Source organism: Hermetia illucens, chromosome 1 (genome assembly GCF_905115235.1).
Source record: "Hermetia illucens chromosome 1, iHerIll2.2.curated.20191125, whole genome shotgun sequence".
Lineage (NCBI taxonomy): Eukaryota > Metazoa > Arthropoda > Insecta > Diptera > Stratiomyidae > Hermetia > Hermetia illucens.
This window is the reverse complement of record NC_051849.1, coordinates 91,757,469-91,776,295: the sequence shown is the minus strand read 5'-3', so window position 1 is coordinate 91,776,295 and position 18,827 is coordinate 91,757,469. Positions and strand designations below refer to the sequence as shown.

The following is an 18,827-nucleotide window of genomic DNA, read 5'->3' as shown; positions in this document are numbered from 1 at the left end:
ATTTGCGTTTGTGTTGTGTAGCATTCCTAAGATTAATGTAATTTTCGGCATTACTTTTAAATTTCTGCTGTTCTGCATAACATCAAACCGCACTGGTCAAACACAAACACGAACAAGAATAAGGATAGGAGAATACAACTTTGAGGCCGTTGACAATTTCTCCTATCTAGGGTCGAAACCGATAACAACTACGATGATGAAATCCGCGCACGGTTGTTGTCAGCCAACAGAGCCTATTTCAGCTTACAAAGACTGTTCCGCTTGAAACGTCTCACCATAGAGTCAAAGCTCTTTCTGTACAAGACTATGATCTTGCCAGTCCTCATGTATTCCTCGGAAACTTGGGTTCTTAGCAAGAAAAATTGCGAACTCTTGGCCGCGTTCGAGAGAAGAATCCTCCGAAGAATTTTTGGCCCCCTACATGAGGATGGACGATTCCGTAGCCTACACAATGACGAAATCTATGAGCGATATCATGACCGTACGGTTGTGGATAAAATCCGGCTCAATAGGTTACGGTGGGCGGGTCACTTAATCCGTATGGATGAAGATGATCCCACCCGGAAAGTCTATAAGGGCAATATCTATGGTAGGAAAAGAAGACGAGGCAAACCCTGCCTAAGATGGAGCGATGGCGTGGGCCAGGACACCAGACAGCTTTTAGGGATATCGAATTGGTGGACCTCGGCGCAAAACCGGGATGTCTGGAGTTCCTTATTAAGGCAGGCCTAGACCGGATACCGGTTGTTGCGCCGTTGATGATGATGTTCTGCATAGGAAGGAGAAAACTGTGTTTATTTATCAGACTTTATGAATTGTCCGATAGTTTCCACATTGTTGGTGGGAACACACTTTGCTTAATTATCAACACAATTAACGCTTTGCAAATGAGGAACCTACAGAAGTGCAACAAGTTCAAAGTTAAAAACTAACGTCCTTGAACGAAACCAGGGTTCAAACATGGGGACGAATATTGAATATTTGTTTGTGCTTCGAATATAGTTATGTGGCATACCTTGCATCTATGCTTAAAAGTAAATGCATTACTGGCTAGATGTAGACTAGAAAACTGTGCTCAAAAATTCTTACATAATGATAAAATCCTGCATACCAAATACTTCTAAGGTTTTAGATAAAGGTTGGCAACCTGTTCTCCATACATAATATGCATACGAGTATGCATGTATATTTTTTTCTAACAAAACTGTGCTATCTATTATGTAACATAAAGTTTAATCTTTATTATCAAACAGAAAACTGGTATCGAAGACAAGATATTGTTTAAAATAAAGCAAAATTTGCAACATTTCCATTTTTTATGTTCCCACCATGCTATTTGAATTTCACTATAATTCCCATGAGCGAATCTGAGATTTCTCTTTTTATTTCTATTCTGGTTTCGGCCACTTCATGCTCTGCCAAACATTTATTCGCCTATTTGCCATTCTTTGCTAATTTAATGCTAATGCCTTCTTTCGCTTGGATTCTTTTCCCCGAAACGTACCTAGACTCCCAGAGCAAATGTTCACTACATTCTCTTGCCGATTATGTTATTCTAGACATTTCATCAAGATTTATCTTCTATCTTGTTAGGAGCTCACTGCTACGTCTTTGACTTTAGTCGGATTAGCTTTTTTGCTGATGTAGTTGGCATTTATCTTCGTGATAATGATTATTCTGAATTTGGACAATGTGTGCCTGTGTGTTTTCACGTATCACGTACGTATGTATGCATGTAAACAATAGTGGAACCTACTCCTCGCTGTCGTTTCACTCTAGAGACAATAGGACTCGATTTTGAAGGTGTAGAATTTATGCACGACATGTCGGAACAATCACGGAACTCTTAGTAACGTCTTTGTATTGATTTTGAAGATAGGTTTCGAGTTTAAGCAGTCAAAGCGCCACGACAAGGTCAATTGATTTGATCTCTTCCACTATCATTGCCGTAGGCGTTTGTATGCCATTCGGCATTAATAAAATTGAATGATATATTAAACTTGGATTGAAATTGACAGTTATAGATTTTATAGTCATTTTGGACGATAAACATTTCTCGCAACTGCATTATGATTATACATATAGATAGATCGGCGGCTACCGCAATTCACCATTTAGATATTAAGGAAAATGATAAACTATATAATCGCATTTTCATTTTTCATTTACAGTTTGCCGTTCATGCATTTTACGACACTGCAAAACTTCAAAGCATTGTCCAAAGTCAAAATGTGGAAAACCTCTGAGTTTATCGAACCTCAGGTAAGCTTAATTTTCCAAAGTGCTGAAAAAATTCGCAATATTTGAATGACATACAGCATAAATTTCATTGAAAGGGACCCGCGAAATGTAATGCTCCAATATTTTCCCTTTCTGATTTTCCCAGGCTTGACGAACAACTTAAGACACTTGTATATAAACTTGTCCCTGGACTATATCATAATGAAATTGAACGCCAATTACAATGGGGTTCTTCCGATGGCAAAGATGAGGCTGTGAACCAAGATTCAGAGGAAGATTTCTTTTCTCCAGTCGAACCAATTAGGTAGGTTCTGAACATTCTTTATTACCAATCTATAACATCAGTTGAAATAAATAATTCTTGGTACTTTTCGCATTTAAAATAGCCAAAAATTCATGACGCATTTAAATTTTTGAAATCCTATTCTTTCCCCCCTCTCTAACAGTCTTTCTCTGGAATACCATCCTGATTCGCTAGCGAGTTTCAGGAAGGACCAAATACCGCCAGTACGGTACCTTCAATGCCCGGCAGCAGTGACAGTGCATCATTTGCAAAGGCTCATATCGTCCAAATTCAATATTGACATGGAAAACCTACGCGTTGATATTGAAATTATCTACGATGACGAGATATTGCCAGATGATTTTAGCTTAATGGATATTGGATATTGCTATTCATGGAAAAGGGTAAGTGTTGTCTTGTTAACTACATCAGAAAAGCTTCAATTCCGCCATGACTTCAAATCGCTTCAATTTCCAAGTCTCCACTCCTACGCAAACATTGCCATGATCATTGGCATAAAGTGCTGAATTATGTAAGGAAAGCTAAAAATAGACGAAAATTCACATGAAAAGCAATAAAAGATATTATAGGGTATTAAATTCCATCCGTTCACTTTCTAATTTTAAGTTGAAGTTTCATGCCGCCTAAAAGTTGAAATGCTCGGAAAACTGCAATAATTTATATTTTTTGCCTGTCTATTCTGGAGTGTAATCGGAACCAAATACAATTTACGTGAAATTTTAAGAGTTATCTGCCGGTCGACGCCAGAAGATTTCTATTGTTTGAGCATATTGCTGGGACCACTGGAAGTAGTTAGGTCATTTTTTCTCAAAATGATTTCCGTTGAATTATGGTAAGCTCTCGCTTTCCATGGTGTTGAATTTAATGCAATGAATGTGAGAATATTAAAGCTAATCATTAGTGTCCGCAACTACTTTTAAGAAAAATTCAGTTCAATGTGCTGTTCCCTATGACTATAGGTTTGTCCTTTTCTAAGGGAAATGTACATATATGCGCAGAATGTAGCGCAACAGATACCTAGATTGCCAATAGAGAGGTCATTTTAAACTTTAGATTTGAGGTATCTTCATAGAAAGAAATCGCAAAGCTCAAACCAGGAGAGCGCACTGGCCAGTTCAAATTTCCTTTAAAGAGATAAGGTGTCCGGGAAAGTTTGCTTTCAAAAAGTCCATGATAATTCTTGCTAAAACCAGACGTCTTCCAGTTCAAATTCAGGCAAGAATAAATCCTGGATCATGGTCATGATAAGTTTTTTCTGCCTTGGACGAAATCGTTGGTCACTGTTTTTGAATGCTGAATGTCCCAAACAAGGGGTCGGTGGACCAAAAAGCGGGGGAGTAAGTTGCTCTCCGGTCCGATACGGTGGTCCGGTCCAACATGAAGTGGATGTGACTTAGGATCCCTCATATCCCAAACAATAATCTAGCTTTAGTCTAGCTTAGGTTCAAACTATTGGCGGTTTTTGTGATTTCCACCTGTTGACACTTTCGGTCACACTGCTCCCAGGGCAATGGTGAGGCAGCGTCTGATGAGTTGCTTCTGTCCTGGACGAAACCGTTAGTCCCTGTGTTTTTAATTAGTTTTACGTTAGCTATGTTTTTTCAGAATCACATTTTTCAAATTTTCAAACTTGTAAAAAATCCAAATGGTCTTAAAAAAATCGATCAGATACTATGAAAAATATTGCTGGTAGAAGCTCTACTATAAAATTAAAAAGATAAATCCCGTGTAAGGATAATTAACAGTGTAAACGTGATTGGAGAAATTTAAGGTTTAAGTAGTTAAACTCTTTCTCTTTCGTCTGGGATTTGTTTATGGCTTGATGATAATTTGAGGGTTAATCTTTCTAGGAAAGATTTAGATTTGGAATTGGAACTGAAAGGACGGAGTGTGAATGTACCGCTAATGCGCTTAAAAAGCCCCGCAGTGGCTATCTTTCAGGTTTCATTTACCTACAAAGGAAAGTGTATTTCAAGATTCGAAGCATGTAGTACAAAAAAATCGATTTCTTGAAACTCCGAAGGGTTAATTTGAAATAATTTTGTAATTTCAAAAGGGCCCGGATATTCTTCCTCCTCTCTTTTCGTAAATTTATTATTGTTATATGTTCCATTATTTGCTCTTCCAAGCGTATTAGTTTAGTGTTTCCTGTTTCCTGTGCAAATGATAAGCTCACAGCAGCGATACAGATACAAGACGAACACAGACTCACATGACTGCGATTCGAACCCAAATATTGGGAGGCTAACGCTCTACCCACTTAACCATCGCGCCGTCAAAGCGTATTAGAATACTTTATTTCTATTCTATTATAGTACACTAGGAACGTGCGCTCGTCCGGGGTTTTCCTACCTACGAACCGATTCGGTTCGAACAGCTTAATGCTTTAACCATTAAGCCATCTTCAAATTAATATTGTCCAGATTTTAGTTGATATCGTTTATAGTTAATTCTCATAAATAAAATATAGGCCTCAAAGTACATCCTATTCTAATATTTGTTCAAATAAAGCTAATAATAGTACATTAATAAATGTTTCAAATTGACTGGGAATCTACATCATAACATCAAACATAATACTGGAAAGTTTGGGGGAAGTCTTATTATTAATGGCAGAGTGACAGTAGGTCAAATTTGGTTTTTTCGTCTGAGTTTACTATACCACAAGACATAATTTCAGTAGTGCATTTAAGTGACACTTGAAATCCATATAGATCATCATCTACCAGCTACTTGCAAACGGAACCGCGTGCCCGGAAACACTCATACATGTTTTACTTCGTTGTTGTTGTAATTATTATCTTTCTTTTGATTATTGCTATTATAAGCAGCTTTCTTTTTTCTGCTGATAGAGGTGTTTGTTCATTTTCTTGGACAAGGTTTTGAGTATGATCAGGCAATTTGAGAAAAAACGCTAAGATTGAACGAGCTGTGCATTTTTTTCATAGAATATATCAGTTTCCCTGGAATGCATTATAACTAGAATTGAAGGACCTCATGTGAAAGATGCGGATAATAATCTCATGGAGCGCAATGCTGACAACATTGCCTCCTGTAAGGTACTGTAATCTTGCAGTGTACCGTCACGGTCTTGAATGAACTGCTCTAACACACTTCAATGCCCTGATTTGGTTTGGATTGTCGCGCCAAATATTATTATTGTTAATCTATGATTTTTAAGGTTTTGTTTGCACATGTATACATGTAAAAGGGGGGTGTACAATTTTTCACCAAATATAGTCATGTGGGGTATCAAATGAAAGGTCTCGATTAGTACTTTTCGAAGCCGGTCTTAGTTTTGAGATTTGCTAAAAAGGCGGGGAGTGGGAGGGGTTGAAAATGATGATTTCTTTAACGGACCCATTCTCAGAAACTACCCAACCGAAAAATCTGAAAAAAATCATGAAGCTGCCTCTATACGGTGCCCAGGCCTCAAAATACTCTCCATATCGATATCTGTTCAAATTAAGTTAATAATAGTATATTACCATATTTTTGCGAAAATTGAGTAAAACCCCCCTTAAGTTTATCTCACAGTTATAAAAAGTGGTAGTAGTATAAAATATAATATGAAGCATATTATCTCCAAGTTTAATCAAAATCATACTATTAGTAACAAAGTTACAGTAGCTCCAAGTTGTCTTTACCGTATAAATTTGCAACCCGAAGTACTAAATCTGACATGCTAAATGCATATTCTTAACGGGCTACGTACAATAGTGTTACACTCAAATATACTCACAGAAGAAGCAAACAAAACCTTTCATACCTGAAGCGCCCAGCTTCCGGTTTCCCGACTTGCTTAGCTTTAGTGACTGGACCTGTAAGGAAAAGGAGTGATTATCTATAACCAATAGGATGCACGTATTAGGCAGCCTTCCATAGAAAATATCAGTTTCAGATAGGTAAACAAGGGAAATCAAGAAATCGGAGTTCGGGGAATACTTGACGCGCATTTTTATCTTGTATGTTAGGTAGCTGCCAAGTGATTATTGCCAGGTGTTTCATTTATCACATCTTTGAGTAGCTTCGCTTGACTATTACCCGTGTCATGATTCAATCTGTTTCCAGCCACATCCTACTATTGCTGCAAACGTTGTGTCATGTAATGCTATATCCTTCCTATATCATTATCCATCCACTTTAGAAATGTGCTCTTTCTTTAAGTTTTCCTGATCGTTTACGCTTTTCCCGTGTGGTCTCCTCAAAGTACCGAAACCCGTTTTTTAGTTTGTACTATGTTGGCCTTCGTTTTATGTAAACTTCTCAATGACACGATGTCCGTTTTCAACCCTTTCGTCAGTGTTTTGAGTTTTGACGAAGCCGTTGAGTCAGTTTCTCTATTCTTTTCTTCGTTTCGATGTGTTTGACGAGGGATGTCAGAGCCCGGACTTTTTGGGGTTTCGCTTTTTTCTTCATAAGGCTTCCGCGATGACCGATTTTTCGAAGTCGTTCTTGAATTTTGGTGTCGACGATATATTCTTTATAAATATATATGCTCTGAGGGGTATTGAGAGAACTGTGTAGATCATTGGATGAAGAAGCACCATTTTTTGTAGGTGGAAATGGTTCGAACTTTCCGAAATTTTTCGTTATGAATAAATATTAAAGGAGCTTTTTCTCTGCTAATCATTTTTAAATCTAGATGTGGTAGTTTGCCAGCTCTTGATGATTTTTGTGTTTTCCTTAGTTCCTTGAGGGCCGCTTTCTTGCATGAGTTGAGGATATTAGCCACACTATTTCAGATTACTTCTTTCATTCAATCCCCCAAGGTTAACCTTTTCGGTGCTCTTTTGGATTGGAAGGTCTTCTGAACCTGAATTAAGCGAGTGTTAATGAAATTCCGCATTAAACTCACACAAGGAGAACACTAATAACCTTATCAAAAGGAGTTTTTGAAAAGGTTCACTTTATCAGGACAATGATCTGCATAAAATCAAAAAAATGAAAAACATCAAAATCAGGGGGAGAACCGTTTTCTGAATAGCTGTCGCAGTTTGACTTGAATAAAGAGAATTTGTAGAAAATTCCCGAAGCAAATTAAAATTAATCGAAAGTCAAGATTACTGACATTTTCAATTCAAAATGGTGCATATATCATACATTTATGTAGATAACTGAGACAGCGAGAACTGTATATTAAATTTGATAACTAAATTTTCTAAATTGCTACCAAGACTTCTACAGCACAACTAATGCCAAGTTCAGGCTCTTTAGTCGCCATCATAACTTACAACTGCCTCGTAAACAATTTGAACTACGCAAAACACGGGAGCCTATCAGGTTGCTTAGATCAATAATACTTTTGCTTTGCTTCATATTTCTAGGTTTCTGCTCCTTTTTATGCAAAAAAATGAATCGTTTTGTCTACTCATCGGTCATCATTACCATCGTCTTCACTTCAACAAAAACCCTCGTTACAGTCTTTCCCACTCAATGCACAACATTCTGAATAATTGAATGCCAAGTAATAACGAATAGAATAGAATTAACGACTGTCATTTGGATTTCGATAGGTTCAAGAGCACCATGTCCCGCGCTCGTTTGCCAGGAAGAGCTGTAGTGGTGTGGGAGTTAGGTCCATAGTTGGGCTACGTACGAACAATCATCTTAATGCCTCATTTGAAAATCGTCGAAATTATTTAACCTATTCTCCTTTTCACGATGTTTACAGTCACAACTGATTGTTCCATTTATAGTTAAAGACGAGAAGAGTTATATCAGAGTTTAGTGCCGTTGCTTATTTGAAATATTCAAATGACATAATCGGTCGCCAGTATCCACATGCCGAGAAGGGGGAAATGGCTTTATGAAGTTTCAGATGCTAATGTGACTGCTATCTGGACTGAATCGCTAATGGACCGGCGAAACTGTTAAGAAAGATTGAGCATCGTGCGATTGCATAATGATTGTAGTTTTAGCTTCTTAGTTGAATCTTGATTCATAACATTTGCATAATGTCATATGGCGAACGATATTCTAATGCCAATGCTGGATTATGTCTTATAGTTCTGTAGACACAGATAGTTAAGGCGGTGGTAAATTATTTTAGTCGCTCCGGTATGTGAGTTCGATCGAGAATACAAACGCCTTTTTTTTCATTTTTGAAATATGTACGTTTCGCAAATAAGATATGGATACTTTTTTGCACAAATATGCTAAGCTACTTTGCTCTGAAATGTCGCTTACAAAAAAGGTATTTGATTGACTAAATCGTAGCCACAATGGACTATGGAAAATTGAGTTAAATGTATAAATTTGAAGAAAAAATATCTAAAGCTAATTTTTTGTTTTCTATGAAACTGTCAAATTGATTCTTAGTAATAAAACAAACTTTAAATCAGGAAAATATTCGAACTGCTTGATTCGTTCAGCACTACGAGTAAACTTGTTGAGGGACTGCCTCTCCGTAATACTGCGAATAAAATCACTTAAATAATTTGTAGTCATGTTGTCTTTTATGAATTACATAAGCCGACTAACTGGAAGTCATGTGCTGGCTGATTGAGTAGTTGTACACTCAATCAGTCGTACCATGGGTAGGTAACCACCTGGAGCTGACAGTTTGAATAGTTTCTATTCAAATTTTAATTATAATGTTGTTTGAAATAAACTTCGCACCCGAAGATAGTTTCATTTTACTTCTGCAAAGACGGGGCTTGAGCGATAAAAGTCCTGGGGGTTTAATGTGAGTACCTGCCGTGTAGGCATAATCCCACGGTCCTCTTCGGACACGGATTGATTTTGGGACCACAATCAGACCCCCGCCATGCAAGCACAGCGGTACTGGTTTATACTGAGTACAGGCTCAGCATTCATATCAGTGGATGTGAGGCCTATCTAACACCTCTGCCGCAACTAAGGGGTACGGCACCGGGGTTGTACAGCGCAACTCCACGATGTAGGAATAACCACAACCACCATGAAATTCCTACTAGGGGGCCAACCGCAAATAACCGGGTCGAGAACACATCTTCCAGGAATTCTCCTGGAGCAGATGCTCTCAGAAGGCCGTCCCGGTTCCCATGGTACCAGATAACCTCCGGTGAGGCTTCGTGGCCGAAGCCACTTCAAATAAGTCCTTGCAGACTCGAGTCTGATTGCCCTCCTCGAATGCGATTTAACTTGAATCAGCCCGAAACGGAGAACCGCAACGGAACCTTTCACCAGCTAACTACCACTCTGCGTACAAGGGGCTTGAGCGATGGTAAAAAAACAATCCTGGTTAGGCTGATTAGACCTAAAGGAGTTGTCTCAAAAATTGTCCGCCCGCAAATACTGGAGGTCCACCAAAGTTTGGCGTCGAGACGTGCTGCGAAATATAGAGGGCCTTTTAAGCATTTCGGGTCATTATGTGAAACTTCACATGTAATTTCAACGACGGCATCAGAACCGGAAATAGCAGAAACAAGTCGGGAAACCGGAAGCTGGACGCTTCAGGTACGAAAGGTTTTGTGTATTTCTTAGTACGTAACACGTAATATATTCATATATTATGTGAGAGTATCCACTTTCGGGAGATATTAACATTCATAGTCTTCAATTTTCAAAGAAGCACCAAATTTGAGGTATTGTAACTTTGTTAGTAATAGTGCGATTTCTACCAAACTTGGTAAGATCATGCTCTATATTCTAACCTATATCACTGCAAAATTTCATTGTTCTAGGATGAACTTAAGGGGGGTTTCTAACCAATTACAAAAAATTGTAGTAATATACTATTATTAACTTTATTTAAATAGATATCGGCATGGAAGGTATTTCGGAGCCCAGGCACCATATAGTGGCAGCCTCCTGATTTTTTTCAGATTTTTCGGTTTGGTAGTTTCTGAGAATGGCCCCCTTAAAGAAGTGATCACTTTCAACCCCCCGCGCTCCCCACCCTTCCAACGAATGTCAAAACCAAGATCGGCTTTGAAAAGTACTAATCGAGACCTTTAATTTGATACCCCACATGACTATATTTGATGAAAAAAAATTTTACACCCTCCTTTTGCATGTATGGGGACCCCCCCTTAAATTCGACGTAAAAGGATGTAATTCACTGTATGCGTGAGCGTTCACAGTTCCCACCTTTCTACCAAATTTGGTGTCAATCGCTATAACAGTCTCCGAGAAAAATGCGTGTGACGGACAGACAGACAGACAGACAGACAGTAAACCGATTTTAATAAGGTTTTGTGTTTACACAAAACCTTAAAAAGGGGATATCGCGATAACCTAGAGGGAACGTGAAGTTGAAACTATAAATAAAAAAAATACCGACTCCATCCTACATAAAACCATAAAACTCGAGACCCGAGAGCCGGGATTGAGATGGAAGATCGTCGACGAATTGCATTTTCAATCATTTTTCCCCTTGCCCCAGGTCTTCAAGAGGCGCATCCTCTGGGATTCTTACCTTTTATTGGGGTCGTCAGGACATAAAAATAGAGGAGGAATCTTCAAATTAAAGAATTAGCTTTGATTCATTGGCGTAGGTAATGTAAATCAATGCTAGATAACAAATCAAATGAAGTGCTCTGACACACTTCAAGGCCCTGATCCAATATGGATTGTTGCGCCAACAACAAAACAACAAAATAAAAATAGATGCAACAAAAAAAATTATGACGAGAAAAAGAAATATAGATGAAAACAAATCGGGAACCGAAAGCTAGACGTTTCAGGTATAAAAGGTTTCGTGTTTCTCTATGTCAGGAATGATGAGTACATGACAGTTTCGAGTGTAGATAGTTAAAAATTCGATTGTCCTCTACTTTTCAAAAAGCCATTTACACAAATAATTTGATCTGGAAAGCACTGTATTGATAATAGTCAACCTCATACGCTTCACACTAGTAGTTCAATATTATTATATTAACAAATGTGAGGAAGACAACCTACAACAGATACAAAAGAGAGCCAGGGAAAAGTGGATTCTTTGTGAATGGAATTTAAATATTTCACTCGAATGTCAATTATTCTCGTTAATTATGACGTCAGCATCTTATTTGCATGGCTTAGGATGCAGTAAATTCGCACGAAATTTATAAGCTTGAACTGCTATAACTTTAATACTAATAGGCGGATTTCCATCAAACTTGACATGGGTATGTGCGATACTGTCATCTATGCTGTTGGTTTGGTTGGTACTCCTGGAACGAACTTAAGATGGATTTTCCACGAAACTTCAAAAAGTTGGTATCATACCATTATTAAGTTCTTTTGAGTAGATATCGGAATGGGACACACTTTGAGGCCTAGATTTCGTATAGGTGCATCACCCTGATCTTTTTCAAATTTTTGCTTTGAGTTGTTTCCGAAAATGGGTCCTGTCTCTTTTAAGTGTGCATAGTTTGCTTCTTTATTCGCGAACTTTGAAAAAATAGTTTGTTTCGAAGATCATCCAGACTTTTCATTTGATATCTCACATAGACTATATAGACTATATTCGATGAAAAAACATTTTATATCCCTATTTGCATGTATAGGGAGCCCCCTTTAAACTACACGTAATTTTATGTCATCTATCTACGTTGTTTATATGAAGTTTGCTCCATTCCAAATGTGTAAAGCAGATATCGGTGGAAGAAGACACACCTCGGTCTTACGGTCCTTTACCCGTTCCGAGAATGTAACAACTTCAATCGGATAAATAAATACGAAAGCTAGAGAGAATAATGAAACCGTGCACATATCCTATTTGCAGGCCGACGACGGGCTAATCACCTCGAATAGTCTGACGATAATGCCTTGGCCCCCTAACTCTGGAGCAGGCTACTGAACTTGGGGCTGACCGCAGATTCAATTCTATCAAAACACGCTCTCCGAGTTCATACTGGGAAACGAAACTCACTTAAATTTCACTAACACTAAGCTTTTGATTTGTGGTCCAAACTATAAATAACACGATGCCAAATCAAAAGAACCAAAAATAAGGAAAACACCCTATCGCCTCCCAAGCTCGATTCCCTCAAATTCTTCAATGACCAAATCAATTCGAAACCGTTACGCCATTTCATTCAATATCGCAATCCTGAACCAAGAACAAAGAAACAACTTAAATTGTGCTTTCGGCGAATCGGCCTCCACACACTCCGAACAAAAATCTCGCAACAGCAGCTGTTTCCATTGCATAAAAAACTCATTGCAATTGGCCAAACGAAATGCTGAAAATACTTTGTCACCCGGCCCATCTTCGATCTTCATGGATAACAGTTACTGTAGGAATAGCACTTTCTAGTATACCAAATGGCCCTTCTCGGTAAATGCGGCTCTTAGACTATATGACATATGATAGGCCCTGAGCTTTTTTTCATTGAAAGGACAGATATTTGAACTCTTTTGCATATATGACTTTCCGGAAGTCTTAGTTATCTATGTTAATGAATCAATAATATGAATGAATATATTGCAATATTATTTTATTCGTGGTAACCTAATGTTAGTTTTAATGGAGAAAATAAGGCTCTAGAAGTAAGCGATAGTTTTATTAGGGAATGGTTGTATCGACAGCGTCTTTATCAAGTCTTCATAAAGTCTTCATCTTCCTGCAGTTTCGGTCTTCTCTAACATGTATAATTAAGCTTGTTTTAAACATATCAATCAATAGTGCAGAATCTGTCTATCTTCATATTATGTCAGAATTTCTTCCATCTAATGTATTGTTTCTCTCTTACAGGACAGTCCGATGCGACTTTTCTATCGAATATTAGTTCATAATCTGTGCAATAAGGCGGAACAGGTAACAATTAATACAGATAGTGTTGTAGCTATAATAGAAGAAAACATAGAGGCTAAGCATTTAATAAAAAGTAAGGAACAGACAAGCCATAATAAAACGGTACGTTTCAAAGAACATTCATCAAACGGTACGTCAAAAGAACACTCAAAAAAGCAAACTGGATCTTCAATTTCAACTCTTATCAATGTCAAAAATGAGAAAACTAAGCCAGTAAAAGACTATGATGATGAGGATGACGATGATAATTCTTACAAGAATTCAAGAACTACATACACTATTTTGAAGCCAAAAATCAATGACGAATTGCAGAATCTTAACCATAACAACAACAATAACAACAGTGTCTCGAGTAAACACAAGAAGGAAAAAGAAAAACATTTACAAGCTGAACCACCGAAGGAATCTGTCAAAGTGACTATTATTGCCCGAAAAACGGACATCAAAGTCAAATCTGGGAAAAATAAACCCAAGCGAAGTTCGTCTCCAAAGACACCTGAAGCAACACCATCGAGTGATTTCAAAAGTTTGAGAAGTAACGATGTACGTTACATGAACGATTATACTACCGGTACGAATACGACTACTACGAAACAACACAAATCTAAATCGACTCCGAAGGAAACTTCAAAGGCAGCTACGCCGAAATGTGACATTTTTGTCAGTATTCCGCAAAGTGGTCATAGATCTTCGAACTCCTCAGACGATAGTTCAGAAAATCTATCGCTGGCGCAACTGAAATCAGCGAGCAAGAAGAACAGCCATACTGTCCAACTGAAGCAGAGCACAAGCCTTGATGAGTCTCTGCTACCCAAGCTGAAAATAACTGTTGCTAAAACTTCACCTACTGCAAAAGTACGAAAGTTGAGTTCCGACGATCGTCCTGTAGAACATGTGGACTTAACTACTTATGCAAAGCACATTGGTTTAAAACCAATCAATCAGCCCAGCGAAGAGAAAAAGGACATTAAGTTGAAAATTGGTCCAGGTAATTCGCCAAGCTCGTCAGTGTCATCTTCCTCGGCATCATCTCCGCCATCTGCTGCAGAATCTGGATTTGTATTCAATACAGATGCTCCAATATCAAGCCACAAGAAGCGCAAAAAGGCAAAACATTCCAAAGAATCGAAAGAATCGAGTAGCAAGAAAAGGAGACTTCATGCTGAGATATCTTCTCCTGCTGCGGAAGAAAGCCTAAAATTGAAAGTTAAAATAACTGGTAATCCAAAATCTTATAGGGCCGAGAGAAAAGCCAGTTCTAGTAGTGATGAGGTTGTAATTACCTCTCCAGTTGTCACAGAAGCATCCAGTTCAGCGACTAGTTCATCTACGATCAGTAATGCAATGAATAAAGAATTGCAGAAACCACCAACCAACTCTAAGCCTATGGTAAACATACCCATCACCCTCAAAACGCCTTCAAACGGGTCAAAGAACATTGCAAGCGCTATCAAAACAATTCCCGACGTGCAGCCGACAAAAGATGGAAAGACAGCTAAAGAGGCAGTCGCACAAAAATCATCGACACAAAAGTCGGTCACGCCAACAGTAACAATTCCAATTTCAAAGCCAGCTTCACCGAGGTCGTCAACGGTTACGAATTCAACACCAGCTCCAGTTACATCAGTTCTAACTCCGAAACTGCAATTAACTAAAATACAAAGCATTCAAGACACAAAACTACATGCCTCTCCTCCATTACCGCCAAGCTTATTTAAAACAGCTCCTATGGCATTGCAACCATTAGGGACGGTGAAAAATTCAGTCATGCACCAATCACGCTCAAGCTTACCAGTAAGCGAGAACACCAACCTAAGTGGCAATAGACTCACTCCTGTTGCGCGAACGACAACACCTTTTGCTGTTCCGAACGCACCACGAAAACCAAACTCGCCTAATTCACCGAAACTTTCACCGATTTGCACAATAGCAAGCGCTGCTAATCGACAACTGCAATTGAAAAGGTCTGCGAGTTTAGATGGAAACCCTTCGTCCATGGCAAAGCAACAAAAGGTAGACCAGGAAAAATTCATCAGAAAGACACCGTACACTCCTCCGTTGAATAAGCTTTCGAATAGCCCTGCAGCAGCCGCGACTACACCTACGGGCAACGGTATTAAAGCTCAACCACGAAATTCATCAATTGCCGTGGTTACAAATCCTACACAGAAGCCCCAGCAGCCACCTTACTATACTTCACCAATGGCTAATACTTACACTCATGAAATTCAAGCGAAGAAACCGACTCTCATAACATTACCTCCTTCTTCTATCAGTGTTACGAAAATGCCGGACACTAGTGCAGGAAGCATAGTGCAATCGTCAACAGGTTTGACAATTACTCCGCAGCAGCTAACACCTCCTCTCTCACACTCCGCTCAGCAGCAGAAGCCTGCTCTCGAAATTGTTCGAATTCAGTCAAACATTCCTCCAATTGATCAACAGAAACCGACAGTCACTAACAACAACACAATTAAACCTACTCCGCCCAAAACTACACGACCGCTGCCTCCCACAATTCCGCTGGTGAAGATTAAGCGTTCGACAAATCAGATAAACCCACTGAAATCAACGGTGACTACAGTTTCGGCGCCAATACAACAACAGGCCTTACTCTCAATCAATAACATTACAAAGCCAGCAATGGAGTCAACTGCATCTAAAACCTCTGTCAATGGAGTCAGCAAATTAGAGCAAAAAGTAATCGACGTTGATCAGGAGACATCCAAAAAAGTGACCAGCTCGAAAGTGACAAGCGTTTGTGATACAACTGGGGTATTAGATCTCTCCGGAAAGTCATCTCGCAGCCCTTCGCATGATAAAAACTCGCCACCACTAACTCCAATCTCACCCAATCAAAGCCAGTCATCGGTTGCACAAAATTCAGCCGCGAACAACATTGAAGCCGCTTTGAACAAGATAAAGCAGCAAATGGCGCAGATTTCTCCAACATCTACAACTCCCACTAGCACAATTCCCAATTCAACGACCATTTTGTCTACAGTTTCAGTTACGACATCTTCTTCAACTACACAGGCGAGTGCCAAATCTGAGGCATCCTCGAATGATACGCACACCAGCATAATGTCGCCAATACCCGCTATAGGACTTAACAGCACAAACCTACAAAATTTGAAAATGCTTTCAGAATCAGCAACTTCGCGTGAAAAAATTGCGATTAAAAATCAGAAACCTCTGTCTACTCTGGCTGTGCCGAAGCTAAATGAGATAAGTAAAGTCAGGCAGCCAGCCATCGCGGTTCGCCAACAAAATGCATCTGTTCGCAACATCCCCAATCCTTCGGCTCTGACATTACGAAATCAACAAGTTCCTATGTTGACGAGCATATCGAAAACATCGACAACGACTTCTAAAACAACTACGTCAACTTCTAATACGCTAACAAGTGGAATTTCTGCGGGCTTGAACGAACCCAAACCGACGGGACTGTCCTCGAACTTTGAAACGAAACCTCAGCCAGCTTCACCTTCAACGAGCGCCACGGTTTCACCATCAACCTTCACGAGTTCCTTGGCAAAAAGTTCTAGTCCTGCGGTTTCCACAACTTCTAGCGCCTCGTCCGATGCTTCTAAGCTTCTCACATCCAAAAAGAATTTCAACATTGAACAGGTCGCTGCCAGTTTAAACATGAGAGCGGCTGCTGCTGCGGGGGAACGTTCGACTATAGCGAAAAATGTACCCTCAACAACGTCACCTTCAACCACTTCCTCAATGTCTTTCATATCACCTTTGACTTCTCCGTCGTCTGGACTGTCGACAACCGCGTCAACAACAGCTTCTTCGACGGTAACATCTATTTCCCAGACATCGGTGGCCTCAACCACCACCAGTGCATCAGTGGTCAGCACCACCACCAGTGCACCGGTAATCAGCGCAACGACAACATAATCACTGGATTAATTTCGTGCTGTCGAAAATTTAAATACTCCCCCGTTCTCAGGCAAGGATTGCAGTATTGTTGATTCGAACTATTGCGTCAACACAAACAAACACTACTCTCTGTTATGTGCCCAGTAATCTCTTTATACCTTCCTCTAAGTCTAAGCCAAACTAGTTTATAAGTTGTTAATAGTAATCCGAAGCGTATGCAAGAGGCTAACTAATCCTTTGTCGTACAGAAATCCCCTCGGGACAGGTGGATATGCAAAATTTCATTTCACGGTTTGACATTCATTGAGAATGAATTGAGTTAGTTCTGAATCTAATCTGGGCTTCCAGTGTAGTCTAAAATCCCGTTGATAGCATTCTTTGTTTTATGAAATATGACGCCTACCCACTTTCTGCTGTTTCTCGTGAACATTCTTCTAGAAGTTGACACTTGTTTGTGCAGGAGTGGAAGGATTGCGAAGGTAATGTACATCAAGGCGGGACATCAATCGATAAATGCAAATTGAATCGATTCTGCCTCTCCAGTTTGGCATTCTCCATTGATGTACAGCAGGTGTACCCTTTACCCCTTTCAAACTGGTCCTCATGTCTCTCTTCCTTTTCTTTGGACACATATTGTCTATGGCCCGTTTGCCTATTCTTCCTCTCCCTTGCACTGGCTCACTTTCGTAAGACTTTTTGTTCAGTGGACCAAACAAATGGGAAAACCGCCTGAAAAAGCAACGTATTCCCACTAGAATTCTAGAAAATGTGAAAATCACAAAATCGGTGTCTAAAGCTTCCTTCTTTCTATCTACTCCCGTGATGTGATGTTATTGCTTTGCAGCTTCACATCTCAATAATGACACCTTCCTATCTGCTCTGCCGTATCTGCTTTGTTCAAAGACCGAAAAAAAACGATTTGGTGTTAAGAAAAATGTAGGAATAAAAAATTCATCGAAGGCCTGATGGCCTGATAAAATATTTAAAGTAACAGCCAGATGTAAAATTGAAACTGTTGTGATTCGGGGGAGCTATCCGCTGCCAAGGAAGATTACAGGAAAAGAGCCTTGAGTAACTTTCTCGCCTACCACCCCCACTGCGCCAACTTCCAAGGGAGCTAAAGTTGTTTGACTTTAGGCTGTGATTTCTACACGAATAGAGTATGCATATCTACTGGCTATAAGTCTAGTGTCGAAATGATATTGAAAGTCAACCCCTAATGCAGCTTGTCAGGGTCGCTCTTCCTGCCGGCAGAAGAAAGTTGAATTTAAGGAGGTGTTCCATTGCCTCTGCAGACATTGATTATTAAATTATTCGATGTTTAAGATGATTACATCGAAATCGTTAATATAGGCGTAGACGGGCCTAACTTGATTGCACTGGATTTCCATAATCGATTGAACATTCAAAGAGTCGAGCGTAAAGTGCCGAGCACGTGTTTGTATTCGGTTTAATAAGTTGCTTGTTGTTTCTATATTGAGATCGTTTGAAGCCTTTGATATGACTATAAACCAATTTATAACGTTATGACACAACTGCACCAACTCTTATCTATTCGCCCTTGGTTGAGCCGGTTGCATTATAATCCTTCCTGCTATTAGTCTTCTTAGCCCCGCCGCTTTTTGTCAACAAAAGTATAAAGGTGTCACTCACTTTCCAGAAGGGAGA

At 39.4% G+C, this 18,827-nt stretch overlaps 1 protein-coding gene across 1 annotated transcript in view; it reads left to right on the top strand.

Moving 5' to 3' along the window:
- The window catches only part of LOC119652874 (protein suppressor 2 of zeste), a 67,231-nt gene extending 48,622 nt beyond the window's left edge, over positions 1-18,609 (top strand). The window contains exons 3-6 of the mRNA XM_038057239.1: positions 2,172-2,262; positions 2,387-2,545; positions 2,688-2,928; positions 13,209-18,609. Coding sequence (XP_037913167.1) covers positions 2,172-2,262; positions 2,387-2,545; positions 2,688-2,928; positions 13,209-17,177 — 4,460 coding nt within the window. The 3' untranslated portion in view covers positions 17,178-18,609. The remainder of the gene's footprint in view (positions 1-2,171; positions 2,263-2,386; positions 2,546-2,687; positions 2,929-13,208) is intronic.
- The last annotated feature ends 218 nt before the right edge of the window (positions 18,610-18,827 follow it).